At 43.1% G+C, this 15458-nt stretch overlaps 1 protein-coding gene across 1 annotated transcript in view; it reads right to left on the bottom strand.

Annotated features, from left to right (window-relative positions):
* Positions 1-1045: 1045 nt before the first annotated feature.
* Positions 1046-15458, bottom strand: part of LOC115357906 (B-cell receptor CD22-like) — a 31593-nt gene continuing 17180 nt past the window's right edge. The window contains exons 5-9 of the mRNA XM_030049669.1: positions 7420-7538; positions 7269-7353; positions 6149-6418; positions 1857-2119; positions 1046-1123 (exon numbers count right to left, since the gene is read on the bottom strand). Coding sequence (XP_029905529.1) covers positions 1046-1123; positions 1857-2119; positions 6149-6418; positions 7269-7353; positions 7420-7538 — 815 coding nt within the window. The remainder of the gene's footprint in view (positions 1124-1856; positions 2120-6148; positions 6419-7268; positions 7354-7419; positions 7539-15458) is intronic.

Here is a 15458-nt window from a genome sequence, read left to right as displayed (position 1 = left end):
CTGTCTTGTCTTCCTCATCAGCCATCTATCCAAACTTAGGTCGCCAAATAAATAAAAATTGACAACAAAACGGTCCATTATGCAGGCTAACAAAGTTGACAGCGGCTTTTGATGCGGGTTTCAGTGAAACATTTCGTGTTGCCATGGAAACCACACAGACTCGGGCAATAAGATAAAGGCCGAGTGATATTTTCAGTGATGAGGTATTTTTCATTTGAGCACGGCTAGGATTTTAAGCACATTCTAAACGTCTGATTGACCAATGAGATTGCTCGGTCGGATCTACGTGTTGTATAATAGATATTTCATATGCATGCCCTATGCCCTATAATTTGAGCTCTGCTTCGTTAATTGACTCTTGGCCATGCCAAGGACCCCACCGCACGTTACTCTGTCTGTCTGTCTGTCTGTCTGTCTGCCTGTCTATCTATCTATCTGTCCAGACAGACAGGCAGACAGAGAGACACAGACAGACAGACAGAGACACACACACACACACACAGACAGATAAATAGACAGACAGACAGATAGATAGACAGTCAGGTAGATAGACAGACAGACAGACAGACAGACAGACAGACAGACAGACAGGCAGGCAGGCAGACAGAAACTAGTTCTGAATCTCTTTATTTGTATAATGTAACATTTAACATTTATTACAGCAAAAAGCCCAAACACAATGTTTCCATGTTTCAGTTCTGTTCCTGTCTTCTGCTTCAGTGTGCTGCTGTACAGAGCCACAGGTCAGGTTTTCAAGCTCAACTTTAAATCATTTAAAAAGGCAGTAAGTAAAGCAACTATAACTCTTACAAAGATAGGTCCCTGTGGGCTTTGTTGAACAAAAAGCGTTGCAGGACAAGAGGCTAAAATGACTCGGGGCATCAGAGTTGCGTTCAAGGTTGTGTGTCTCCTGACATCTGACAAAACACACCCTGACTGCACAGAGTATAATTAGAAATCAAGGGGAGTTACATTTTGAAAGTGTAAACATCATTTTAATTTGAGTCTGTCCTGGTTTTTCATGAGGCTCTGACCTGAGTGGACTTTACACCTGGTCTTCCTGCTCCTCTGTGGCTTCTGTTTGTGCTGCAGTGACGCTCTGATACACAGGATCAGAGTCTGACTGATGGGAGAGAAGACACACAAGATGAGGCAGGAAAATATACAATCTCTCTCTCTCTCTCTCTCTCTCTCTCTCTCTCTCTCTCTCTCTCTCTCTCTCTCTCTCTCTCTCTCTCTCTCTCTCTCTCTCTCTCTCTCTCTCTCTCTCTCTCTCTCTCTCTCTCTCTCTCTCTCCCTCACCTGTACAGTCTGTACTGGGTCGCTCTGCTCAGAGTTAGGAGATTTCTTCTTCCTGGATTGAATTCATCAACCAAAAACAAAAATTCAACAATCTACAATTCACGAAAACTCATAAAATATGAAAGGAATCTTTGAATACAACTGGTGGATTTTTTATTCTGTTACCTGATGCACAAATACAGGAGAAACAGAGCGATTGGTATCAGGATGAGGAGAGTCGCCCTGACTGCATTTGTATATTGCATGTGTTTTCCAGCAGAGGGATCTGGAAATTAATGTTAAAGTGAGGGTGTGTTTTTGCAATGACACATACTGGATGTAAATAACCAGGCTAGTTATAAACAGCTGTGAAGATGATGTCACAAGATGTTTGATGTTTCTACTCCTCAATGCAGCTGGGGAAACTTGGTGTTAAAATTCAGTGATGTAATGAATATAAAATGAGGCAGACCTCTCAAAACCTTTTCCTGGTTAATAAAAACTAAAGGTGACTGATTTAGGATATATTTTCCCATATGATATTGAGAAGCAGTTCCATTTCACTCACATTTCACATCAATAAAGGTGGAGTCAGATGTATTCCCTCCCAGCTCATTCTGCGCTGTGCAGTAAAACTCTCCAGAGTCAGAGGACTGGATGGAAACAAAATCCAGCTGTGGTCCTGTCCTGAAAGGTTCCTGGTCTGGATTTCCATTCTTCTTGTACCAGGTATAAGTAGCTGCTGGGTTAGCATCACTGCTGCAGGTCAGAGTCACTGAACTGCCCTCCACTATTTCACCAGAGGGACTCACCGACACTGAGGGAACCTTCGGAGCATCTGGAGGACATCATGTTAACATGTAGGCTTTTAACTGTAAAAGGAGGATGTCTTTTTTTTTTATCATGCAAGATATTTAAATGGTTCATTGTCCACAGCTGCTGGATGTCAGCAGCCTAAAGGTTACAGAAGCAGAATAACCATGTGTAAGAGGCAAAAATGTAAATGGACAAAGACAAAGGTTAAAGTGAGGATGTGTTTTTTTAATAGCACACAGGCTACTGGACCTAAATAATCAGGCTAGTTGTAAATTGCTGAGAAGATGATGACACTAGACTTTTCTAACCTCCAGGACAGCTGGGGAAACCTTGGTGTAAAAATTCAATTAATAACTCTCTCCTGTCCCTCAGTTATTGGGATCTTAAGACACAAATTCCCAAACTGTGGTACGTGTACCACTGGTGGTACGCGACAGCCATGCTGGAATGCCCAGTTATGGCACTCCAACTTGCCCAAATCAATAACTTAGAACCAAAAGAATGCCTTTTAATTTCATGTTTTTTTTTATAGACAGCATTTATTATATATACACATCACATTACAATGACCTGCAAATTAGTTGTTAATCATTTAAATATTTTAGAAATAAAATTTACATCTGTAAGAAAGTCTACTAGAGCAGCCAATCAGAAGACTCAACTGCATCACATGATTGCAGAAGTTTCCCAAATCTGCGGCACTTTAAGTTTCCTTTCCTGCTGTTGAGAGAGACATATTCAAAAGTATTTACCAGTTCATGTAGTATTATTATTTGTATCAAGTAATGATTGTTAATTATCTTAGCTATTGCACATTATTATTGTTATTATGCTGATATACTCATAGCAGATACCATACTAATTTGTGCCTTTGTTTGTGCTTAATTTGTTACAGAACCACACACATACACTCACCTAGAGACTTACACCTTACACCTTACACCTGTCTAGACCTGTTACCTAGTACAACTGCTAATTGCTCATCTTAGCTCTGTCTACTGTGCTGTACTATTGGACCACTGCAATAAATCCACAGAACAAAGGCTCACCTGGCTTCATAATTGTGTTCTAATCCTACCCCTGTAAAGCCAGCTAGAACAGCGACTGGCTGATTGGAGCTGAGACCAGCACCTGCCTTCAGTCACATTATAGCCTCAGAGGAAGGTAAGACAGAGGAGAATGGCCTGACACTCCACCATGGCCTGACTTAGAGGAGCATCCAAGTCAATCACCTACTCAGACAGACATGTTTGCAGACTTTCTCGACAAGATGATGAATGAGCTCCAGATGATGAAGAGCCAGGAGGAGGCATGCTTAGTGGCGGACTCATTCCTGAACTCCCTCACACCATACACAGATACAACGAGGGCCCTGAATGAGAAATTTGGCCAGCCGCACCAAATTGCACTGAAGAGAATTGCTGTTATGGACTCCCCTGACATTTGACGTGGTGATGCTGTAGCCTTTGAGAAGTTTGCACTACAAGTCCAATCCTTAGTGGGCCTGCTGAGGACATTGGGCCCAGATGAGGACATTGAACATTAATGTGTGGCTCTCACATGACATGCCAACTGGCCAAGCTTCCCCCTGAACTGCGTGCTGACTTTCTTACGCAACATGCTTCATCACCAAGGGGATACACACAACTTACTCCACTTTTCAGAGTGGCTAAGAGTGAGGCCTGGTGCCAGGGCTATGACCTGCAGACGTCTTCCTCAGCATGAAAGATAAACCTGAGAACAAAGCATCCCCAGCACCAAGCCGCTCAGTAACTGGCAATAAGGGGAATACGAAGCCCTACTACCCCTACTGTGAGATCTCCAATCATTTCCTAAGCCAGCATACAGGATTTCAGAGGCTGTCCAAGGACCAAGTATCAGAGTGGATCCAATCTAACAAAAGGTGTTGGCGCTGTGCAAGATCCCATTAGGCTGCCCAGTGTACTCCCAAGAAGCTGTGCAGTGTCTGTTAGGGAAAGCATTTGAGAGCACACTCCATGAGGTCAATTCCAGAGTCCCCAACAGAGGAGAACTGTCTGGCAAATACCACCACCGAGGTGCTCTACCTGGACCGACTATCTAATGCAAGCTGAGTCCTACTTAAAGTGCTAAAAGTGCGACTTCACTTTGGAGACCAGAGTATTGATACCTATGCAGTCTTGGATGATGAGCCCAGGTGCTCAATGCTCCCCCCAGCTGCTGACCAAAGGCATGGTCTGCATGAGCGCCCTGAGGCACTTGCCCTTAGAGCCATTCAGCAGGACATCCAGACTCTCCATGGAGCAACCGTATCCTTCTACATCTCCCCAGCCTCACAGCCCCAGCACAGCAACCTCATCAAAGAGGCCTTCACCGCCACTCACCTAGGATTAGCAGAACATTCCTATCCTGTGAGTAGCTTAAAGAGGCGGTACAAGCACTTGGTCAGTGTCCCCCTGCAGCATTTCCAGCATGCCATGCCCCTAGTTCTCATAGGGGCTGACCATCCCCATCTAATCACGTCCATCAAACCAGTACGCCTGGGTCCCCCAGGAGTGCCGGCAGCCATCCACACCAGATTGGGCTGGACACCTCAGGGCCCTGCAAAGTTTGTTGAGCACAGCCTAGAGCTGCAGCAGTGTCTATTGACCTCAATTCTCCCTCAGACATCAGAACTCCTGTGGAATGTGGAGATGTTATGGCAGGTAGACACTCTTCCTTATAGGGATGAAAAGACAGTCACAAGATCAAGACAGGATCAAGAGGCCCACAATCTGCTGGAAGCAAAGACGATTTGGACAGAAGTGGATGGAGTGCTACGTTATGCCACCCCACTGCTTCGCAGGAAAGACATGGCCCAATTAAGGCCCCCAAGGAGGTGGTTGTGCCTAGCCTGCAGTGTACGGAGCAAAGATTAGCCAAGGACCCAGTGCGTGCAGCAGCATATGATGCAGAAATTCAGAAGCTGGTTGAGGCTGCTTTGTCATCAAGCTGGATCCTGCTACACTCGGCCAGGAAGAATAGTCGTGGTACATACCCCAGCACATGGTGACTCACAATGACAAGAACCAGATGGTGTTGTACTGCTATCATATATGATACTGCTCGTATCAGTTTCAGTGCCAAAACTTGAATGAGTCACTGTTACCTGGACCCACGTGAGGGGCTTCTCTTCTGGGCATGTTGCTGCGGTTCCAGGAGCATGCAATAGCCATAAGTGGAGAAATCAAGGGGATGTTCCACCAGGTACGCCTCTTGCCCAAAGATATTAGTTAGCCAAATATGGAATATTGACCGAGAGTGGGATGATCCCATGCTCCCACAAGATCTGCGACAAGCCTGGAACAACTGGGAGGTATAGCTTCAGGTGTTCACCCTGCATCACCCTGCCATGGCCATATGTACCATCAGACGGAGACCCATCTCAAGTCAGTAAAGAAATCCACATCTTCTGTGACGCGTCGGAGCAGGCCTATGGCTCTGTCACGTACTTGAGGAAGATGATGATGGTCATGTCTACTTATCATTTTTCATGGCAAGATCTCAGGTAGTTGCGAAGCAGTTGCAGTCCATGCCCAGACTTGAGCTCTGCGCAGCTATGACAGGGGTATAGCTGCACAAACTTCTACAGAAGGAACTTACTCTCAAGATCAAGCGGACCATCCTATGGACAGACTCTACAACTGTGCTGGCTTGGCTCCAGTCTGAATCATGCCGCTTCAAAGTGTTTGTCGGCACCAGGGTGGCCAAAATTTTGTGACTGGCATTATGTGGATTCCGCAAGGAACCCTGCAGATGACATGACAAGAGGCAAAACCCTGAGTGAACTTGCTGAGCCAAACAGATGGAGCAAAGGGCCATCATTCCTTCTCCAGGGTCCCCAGCAATGGCCTGTAAATGGTCTGCCTCTGAGCAAGAAACTGATGATACAAAGTTCCGCAAATCAGCCTTCAAGGCAGAGCTGAAAAAACACTTACACCTTACAAAACCTTTCCATGGTTAATAAAAACTAAAGGTGACAGATTTAGGATATTTGTTTGCACATGTTGAGAACCAGTTACATTTCACTCACATTTGACATCAATAGAGGTGGAGTCAGATGTCTTCTCTCCCAGCTCATTCTGCGCTGTGCAGTAAAACTCTCCAGAGTCAGAGGACTGGATGGAAACAAAGTGCAGCTGTGGTCCTGTCCTGAAAGGTTCCTGGTCTGGATTTCCATTCTTCTTGTACCAGGTATAATTAGCTGCTGGGTTAGCATCACTGCTGCAGGTCAGAGTCACTGAACTGCCCTCCACTATTTCACCAGAGGGACTCACCGACACTGAGGGAACCTTCAGATCATCTGGAGGACATGATGTTAACATACATTAACTTTAACATGAGGATGTGGCTTTATTACAATGTGATTCATTCATCTGGTGGCCCAGGATCTAACATCAGTGCAAACAAAACGTGAGTATGTGTTTTTGCAGTGACACATACTGGATGTAAATGAACAGGCTGGTTGTAATCAGCTGTGAAGATGATGTTACTAGATGTTTGAAATTTCTAATCTCCAATATAGCTTGGGAAACTTTGGTGTAAAAAATTCAATAAGTAACTCTCACCTGTCCCTCAGTTACTGTCAGTGGGTCCTTAAGACAGAGATTCCCAAACTGTGGTTCATGTACCACTGGTGGTACGCAAGGCTCCACCTGGTGGGGCACAAGAGCCTCGCTGAAATGCCCAGTTATGGCACTCCAGCTGGTGCCAATCATTAACTTAGAACCAGAAGAATGTCATTTTATTTTATTATGGGCAACAGTTATTAAATATACAAATCACATTACAGTGATGTGCAAATTAGTTGTTAATCATTTAAATATTTTAGAAATAAAATTTGCCTGTGCTTAGCTACATAGGGTGACGTCACGTCATGTCCAACAGAGCATGAACTTGTAATAATCTACTTAGGTGGTACCTGGGAAATTTGGTTTGGTACATTGAGCTACAGGGTCTGAAAAGTTTGGGAACCTCTGCCTTAAGCTATGCACTTTATCACAATGTGCTGTAGTCTATGAATTTAAAACAAGGCAGAGCTGAAAAAACACATACTCCTAACAAAATCTTTCCCTGGTTAGGAAAAACTAAAGTTGAGAGATTTTGGATGTTTGTTCCCACATGATATCAAGAAACAGTTCCATTTCACTCACATTTGACATCAATAGATGTGGAGTCAGATGTCTTCTCCCCCAGCTCATTCTGCACTGTGCAGTAAAACTCTCCAGAGTCAGAGGACTGGATGGAAACAAAGTCCAGCTGTGATCCTGTCCTGAAAGGTTCCTGGTCTGGATTTCCATTTTTCTTGTACCAGGTATAAGTAGCTGCTGGGTTAGCATCACTGCTGCAGGTCAGAGTCACTGAACTGCCCTCCACTATTTCACCAGAGGGCCTCACTGACACTGAGGGAACCTTCGGAGCATCTGGAAAGTAAGTTTAAAGTGAGCATGGGATTTTGCAGTGGCACATACTGGATGTAATTACTCAGGCTAGTTGTACTCAGCTGTGAAGATGATGTCACTAGATGTTTGACTTTTCTAATTTCAGCACAGCTTGGGAAATCTTTGTGTTAAAATTCAATAAGTAAGTCTCAACTGTCCCTCAGTTACTGTCAGTGGGTCCTTAAGTAATGCTCTTTATCTCCATGTGCTGTAGTGTGTGAATTTAAAACAAGGCAGAGCTGAAAAAAAACATACACCTTACAAAACCTTTCCCTGGTTAATAAAAACTAAAGGTGGCAGATTTAGTATATTTGTTCCCACATGATATCGAGAACCAGTTACATTTCACTCACATTTCACATCAATAGAGATGGAGTCAGATGTCTTCTCTCCCAGCTCATTGTGCACTCTGCAGTAAAACTCTTCAGAGTCAGAGGACTGGATGGAAACAAAGTCCAGCTGTGGTCCTGTCCTGAAAGGGTCCTGGTCTGGATTTCCATTCTTCTTGTACCAGGTATAAGTAGCTGATGGGTTAGCATCACTGCTGCAGGTCAGAGTCACTGAACTGCCCTCCACTATTTCACCAGAGGGACTCACCGACACTGAGGGAACCTTCGGAGCATCTGGAAGACATGGTGTTAACATGTAGGCTTTTAACTGTAAAATGAGGATGCCTTTTTATCATGCAAGATACTGTATTTAAATGGTTTATAGTTCACAGTTGTTGGATGTCAGCAGCCTAAAGGTTACAATGTTAAATGTCAATGGACAAACTGTGTCTATGTGTGGAAGTGAGTTTGTATGTGTGTGCATGTGTGTGTGTGTGTGTGTGTGTGTGTGTGTGTGTGAGAGTATTTGTTTAAGTAGGTATGTGCGTGCATGTGTATTTGGGTGTTTTGAGTCCACTGTGTAGAAAACTCACACACTGAAGGAGAGTGGAAACCCTCATGTCCTTTCAAAGCACAGGAATAGCTGTCATCAGGATTAAAGTTGCCTCTATAGGAAGAGGAAGTTCCCTCCTCAATTTTCTCTCCATTCTTGTACCAGACGTAGGAAGAACGACCAGCTGATCGACAAATGCTGCGACACTTCAGCTCCACCTGGCTGCCTGTTACTTTGGTCACCTCCACCTTGAGATCTGCATATGTGAACATGAAACAGAAATGTCACTGTTTACTAAACATTCAGTCATACAAACACACTGTGCAGAGTCAGAGTAGCAGTTATAAATAAGTGGCAAATAATAAAAAAAAAAAAAACTGATGAATCACCCAATCAAGGTGAATATGGGAGGAAACACAGGCACAGTGATCATATATCACCATCAATTTGACCTTATATCATTATCAAAGTATTCAACAGTATTCATATGTTGATATGTCATGAATTTATTTAAAGTTAACATGTTGTATCAGTTTGTGTTCAGCAGTACCTGTGACAGTCAAAGTTGTACCAAGTAAACTGCTCCCCCATTCAAAGTTCAGTGTTTTGAATTTGAAGCGATAGTCGGCTGAATCGCTCTCTCTCAGCTCAGTGATTCTCAGAGTGGAGCGTCCTCTCTCTTCAAACAGCTGGACACGACCTGCAAACTCGGAGTCCCCACTGAGGTCCTCAGGTTGAGAGGAATCCCGCCATTGATCACTTTGTTTGAGACTGAACCAGAATTTTGATCCAACATAATATTGATAACTGTTGTATGAACAAGAAATGTCCACTGATGAGCCCTTCACAGCACAGATGCTTCTGTCAGTGTAAGTCACTCTGTTGCAGGTTTGACCGTGGACACCTGAAAGATGAGACAGGTTTTAAACAGCAGCAGTTAGAAGTGCATCATTTCCTGCAGTGATCCAGAGCAGCTTGTATGGAAAACTGACAGCAGTAGTGATGTTGTGTAGCTGGATGGTTGGAGAATAGCTCACTAACACACACAGGGTGAAGGGGGTTTGATTCTTACTGAGGCCATCCATGTTAAACACATGCAGTCCTGGTCCAGCACACAACCCTTTAACAGGCAGGAGTATTAACATGTATATAGTTTTAACATGTCTTTCTGTTTGACACTAAATTTTAAATACTACACATTGGTCAACATTCTGCACCTAATCTGGCAATGTATCTCAGAGGATACATAGCCTACATTTAAAAAATTGCTTAATAACAACATGAACCCTGTCACACATGTTTTCCCCATCAAAATATTAGGGCAATAGTTATAATTAGTTTTATGAATTTATTTTGTTGTTTCATTGAAAATAACTATGATTCATGTATAATTACTTATCACATGGTCAGCATGTGGTAACAGGCAGTGATGCTGATTTCTGTTCAGGCTGATGAAGCAATGACAGATAACCTGAACCAAGGAATGTGACCTAGATACTAGTGCCAGACGAGACTTTTGAAAAATGATACCTTGATTGGATGAAAACCTTCAAAATCTTCCCCTTCAGGATGCTAAAGAGTTTGTATGTCCTGGTGCACGTTGCCTGTTTTAGGGCAACTAAAAGTTTCCACCAGGTGGCGTTATGTTATTGAGACACTGTGGAGAAAACTCACACACTGAAGGAGAGTGGAAACCCTCATGTCCTTTCAAAGCACAGGCATAGCTGTCATCAGGATTAAAGTTGCCTCTGTAAGAAGAGGAAGTTCCTTCCTCAATTTTCTCTCCATTCTTGTACCAGACGTAGGAAGAACGATCAGCTGATCTGCAAATGCTGCGACACTTCAGTTCCACCTGGCTGCCTGTTAGTTTGGTCACCTCCACCTGGAGTTCTGCATATGTGAACATGAAACAGAAATGTCACTGTATACTAAACACTCAGTCATACAAACACACTGTGCAGAGTCAGAGTAGCAGTTATAAATAAGTGGCAAATAAGGAAATAAACTGATGAATCACCCAATCAAGGTGAACAAGGGAGGAAACAAAATCACAGTGATCATATATCACCATCAATTTGACCTTACATCATTATCAAAGTATTCAACAGTATACATATGTTGATATGTCGTGAATTTATTTAAAGATAGCAGTACCTGTGACAGTCAGAGTTGTACCAGGTAAACTGCTCCTCCATTCAAAGTTTGATGTTTTGAATTTGAAGCGATACTCGGCTGAATCGCTCTCTCTCAGCTCAGTGATTCTCAGAGTGGAGCGTCCGCTCTCTTCAATCAGCTGGACACGACCTGTAAACTCTGAGTCCCCACTGAGGTCCTCAGGTTGTGAGGAATCCCGCCATCGATCACTACGTTTGAGACTGAACCAGAATTTTGATCCAACATCATTTTCATGACTGTTGTATGAACAAGAAATGTTCACTGATGATCCCTTCACAGCACAGATGCTTCTGTCAGTGTAAGTCACTCTGTTGCAGGTTTGACCGTGGACACCTGAAAGATGAGACAGGTTTTAAACAGCAGCAGTTAGAAGTGCATCATTTCCTGGAGTCATCCAGAGCAGCTTGTATGGAAAACTGACAGCAGTAGTGATGTTGTGTAGCTGGATGGTTGGAGAATAGCTCACTAACACACAGGGTTAAGGTTTAACATGTCTTTTTTTGCCTGTTTTAGGGCTAACTAAAAGCTTCCACCAGATGGCGTTATGTTATTGAGACACTGTAGAGAAAACTCACACACTGAAGGAGAGTGGAAATCCTTGTGTCCTTTTACAGTGCAGAAATAGCTGTCCCCAAAATTATGAACATAGAGAGAAGAGGTTCCCTCCTTAAATTTCTCTCCATTTTTGTACCAGACGTAGGAAGGAGGACCAGCTAGAGGACAGCGGTTGAGACACCTCAGCTCTGCCCGGGAAGAAGACCTGTATGTGGTCACCTCTATCCGGAGACCTGAGAACATGGAGCAGAAATGTCATTGGTCACAAAATTTTCAATCACACACACACACACACACACACAAACACAAACACAAACACGATCACAACAGTATCCTAGATGCTGGCATTATGTGGAACTGAATTAAAAAGTCATCTGATGAAAATGTCACCTGTGACAGATAAAGAGACCCCAGGTAAAGCGGTCATTTTCCCCCCTGGTTGGTTTGTTCATCAATCAAGCCACCTACACTGCTGCAGGATAAAAGACTGGCTCATTCTTCCACTCCTCGCCAGATCATCCGTTACCCTCTCGGGATTCCTTGGACCAGCTGTACCTACCTGCTATCTCTCGGCTCCACACCATTCGTCTGCCCTCCTGAACACTCCTGCCTCAACTCTACTCTGAGCTCCTGTCCTCCACCTGCCTGCCCACATTCCGACCGTCCTTCCTGGAAAACCTGTCAGTGTCTTGGCTGCCTCATCTACACTCAGTTTACCATAAGATTTCTAAACTGAACTCAATCTCTGGTTTGACTGTTCAATAAATTGACTTTAATTATCACTAAAGCTTGTTCTGAGTCTGCATCCTGGGGTCCAGCCTTTTGGTGATCTTAACATCATTACCCTGATACTCCACACGACCTTCATAAATCCACAGGTTCATTATCCTCCTCCTTCGTAAACCACATTGCTTGTTCAACTCTGGTAAAACCTTCTTTTCCACTGGGTATGTGTACTTACACTGTATTTCCACTGTTGATCCTTTCAAGGCACAGATTTCAGGATTGTAAGTCGCTGCCCAGCCATCCTGTCCCTGCACCGCTTTAACACAGAGCACATCAGAAACCACAATCAGATTCATAAAAACATAAAAACAGGACAGACTTCATCTGAAATGGAGCCAATTCAGGATATGAAGTTTGGACCACAGTTAATTTTGACAGCCAGTTGTGATTTAGTTTGAGTAAAAGTCTTGACAAAAATGAATCTTATTTTTAATCACATTTTAGTGAGAAGGATTATGTTTTTGTTGACAAAACTTAAGTGATTTTAATTGATAAAAACAAGTGTAATACTCCTGAATCATTTAAAAACAGTTCTTCATTCCTACATATTTTTTTCATGTCCCTTACACATATTGATCTACATCCCTCATTAAAGTTTCATGTATTTTCTATCCAACTTTTCTTTTTATGCTGTATTTAATATTAAAAGTTTGCCCAGATGTCTGTTCCCTTCCAGACTGAGTTCAGGAGTGTGTGTTTTTCTTTTTCTGCTCTTTTTCTGGCATGTTTCTCTGTTTTTATTTCTTGAAAAAAGGTCATATTTAGTCATGATTTCTGCCCACATAATCTCATTTTGGTCTCATTTTAGTCTTGTTTTCATCCTACAAAGAGAGTTGTTGATATACTTTCAGTCATGGTCTTAATCACAAAATGAACACCAGCATTAAATTGCAAAATGCAAAATCACTTGAGGACTCACATGATCTCAGCTCCACTGTAAGTCAATGAGACAAAGAGCATCTTGACACCAAGACGATCTTGAGAAAAGGGAAGCTGGACGAGCTTCAAACTTCTCAGAATGACAAGTGCTGATCTGCTTCAGCTGCTGTATGAGTTCCTCATTCTGCGTCAACCTAACCACAGCTTGATAATCTAATTATTTGTTTATTCTACATTTTCATTCTGAGGACAAAGGAGTATTTGCTGCTGCTGGGTGCTGTGGCTTTGGCTCTTACATTCCTTTTCTACTGATGGCTGTTCTGAGTCTAGTGGTTAAGGTTGCTGAATTTGAAACTAACAAAAACACCTCAAAACAGCCATTTGACAGACCACGTTCAGCATTCTGGCAGTTTAAGAATAATAGTGGACTTTCAAAATAATTTTCTCCTTGTGGTGGAGCAGTGCAGCAGCGATACTTCACTCTTGTAAACATGTCAAACGACAAACTTTGGGCCAATCAGTGTTACTTTTATTTTGCCAATGCCAGATAAGAGAGGTAGTTTTGCTGAACAGCTTAAATGGTAGAACATCAATTATGAGAAGGGCAACATGCAGGACATCAAAGGCTGAGTGTATTTTATTTTGGTGACACTGTGGTCTTGTTGCTGCTGCGTGAACTGTGGCAGGAAACTGCAGCGAGAAGCTGATGACTGAGGTGTGACAAACTATCTTGAAACTACTTGGGATCAATTTGTTGTCAGTTCACCCAATTCAAAATGAAACTCAAACCTGTAGTTCACTTCTACAACAGAGGAAACTCCATTCTTGTTAAGATGAAAGGGCCGATTGAAACTGTGAATTGAACCCAGACCTGCTCCACACATCACAGCCAGAGTGATATGAACGTCTCCTAAACAGTGATTACAAACATCTTTCTCTCCTGAAAAGTCTTTTCAGAGGAACAGAGCTGTGCTGGATGGTGGAGACATGAGATGACACTTTTGTGGACGACAGCACCCAGCTGCAGACTGGAAGATGAAGCCCCTGGCTGCACAAGCCTCTGCTGAGACGGAGGTGAGACAGGTGGGAAATGCTCCAAAATGAATCCCACCACAGTTCTTGGCAAAATATACTGTCATTGTTAAAGTCACCTGACAGCCGCTTCACTAACAATGTGTAGTCAAATTTAATATACTGATAATAATAATAATCCCAGATGCTGAATTATGTAGTTATGGTTGTTAAGTTTTTTCCTTTTGCCTGCATGAATTTTTGGGACAACATTCATGTTGCCTAGAACATGAAATCTGTCCAATTTGGTGAAACCATGACCTTCCTTTTTCACCTTCAGCAGGCCCCAGAGGGCATCTGCCTTAGGAACGCTTGTGTATTGATGAATAAACATGAGTCGATTTTAAAATTCTTGGAAACACCCATGACATCAACGATGATTTCTTTTTCAGTGTTGCATTAAACTGAAGTTTTTAAAGTAAGTTGATTAGAGCACCGGCAGAATATTAAAGATGTCAAAGTAAACTTGCAATACCTGGCACAAAAGAAGAAAAACAACAAATCCACTTGCTGCTGCGGTGAAATTCATAGCTGGTCCTCTCCTCTCTCTGTCGGGGCTTCAGAGACGCTAAAACACATCAGCAGGTAGAAAACATACAGAACATGAGAAAGATGTAAAGAAAATTGCCTTGTAGGGGAGGACGATATGGTCTTGAGAGGGAAGTTCCTTGTATGACACTTTTGCGGTCAACAAACACAGACAGAAACTGTCAGAAATGAACTGGCTTTTCACATCTTCCTCTTTACATCTATAACAACCACAACTTTCTGATAACGTTTAAAGTTTAAAGGCAAAGATTAAAGTTGAGGGAAAAAAAGGGCTCATGTTAGAGACAAAGAGAGAGAGTCCTGCTTTGGTTCCTCACAGAACCAGATCAGTAGCACCCACACAGAGTTTGGTCCAGCTGCAGATTCTGAGCAGAAGCGTCCTGGCTGGACAAGTCTCTGGCCTGACACTATAGGCCTTCACCTAACCGTAACTCTCACCTTAACCACAATGGTACGTCTTACCCAGACCCACTCAAACCTCTTGTACACAGGCAGCCAGCTGTAACCTGTACTATCAAGAAATGGCCGATGAGGTGATGAGAGACTGTTTTGACACAACTGTGTGGGAGGAACTCTGTATTGCTCATAGGGAGGACATCAACAGTTTAACAGGCTGTATGACAGACTACGTCAGCTCCTGTGGGGAAAACATTGTCCAGTGAACCAGTGAACATCCAGGGAATGGACACTGAAATGTAATAGTGACATTACAAGTACCCAGGTGTTCACCTGCTTCTGAGTGAATTGTGCATTTTACACAACTCTGCAATGAATTATTGTATACTCAGTCTGTGTCCGCCTCTCGGGTTGGCCTGTGCTGCTTCTCCACCTGCTCCTAAGAACTTAAAGGAGTAAAATCTCCATCACGCTGCCCGTCCACTTGGGTCGTGACACTACATGCAGTGGTGCAGAGTGAGGATGACTGGAGAGCGACTTACACTCCTACTGAGATGTGTGCTTTAAAAGGATCAATAGTGGAAATGCGGTGTACCTGCACATAGCCTA

Source organism: Myripristis murdjan, chromosome 1 (assembly GCF_902150065.1).
Source record: "Myripristis murdjan chromosome 1, fMyrMur1.1, whole genome shotgun sequence".
Classification (NCBI taxonomy): Eukaryota; Metazoa; Chordata; class Actinopteri; order Holocentriformes; family Holocentridae; genus Myripristis; species Myripristis murdjan.
This window is presented reverse-complemented; position numbering and strand designations above follow the sequence as displayed.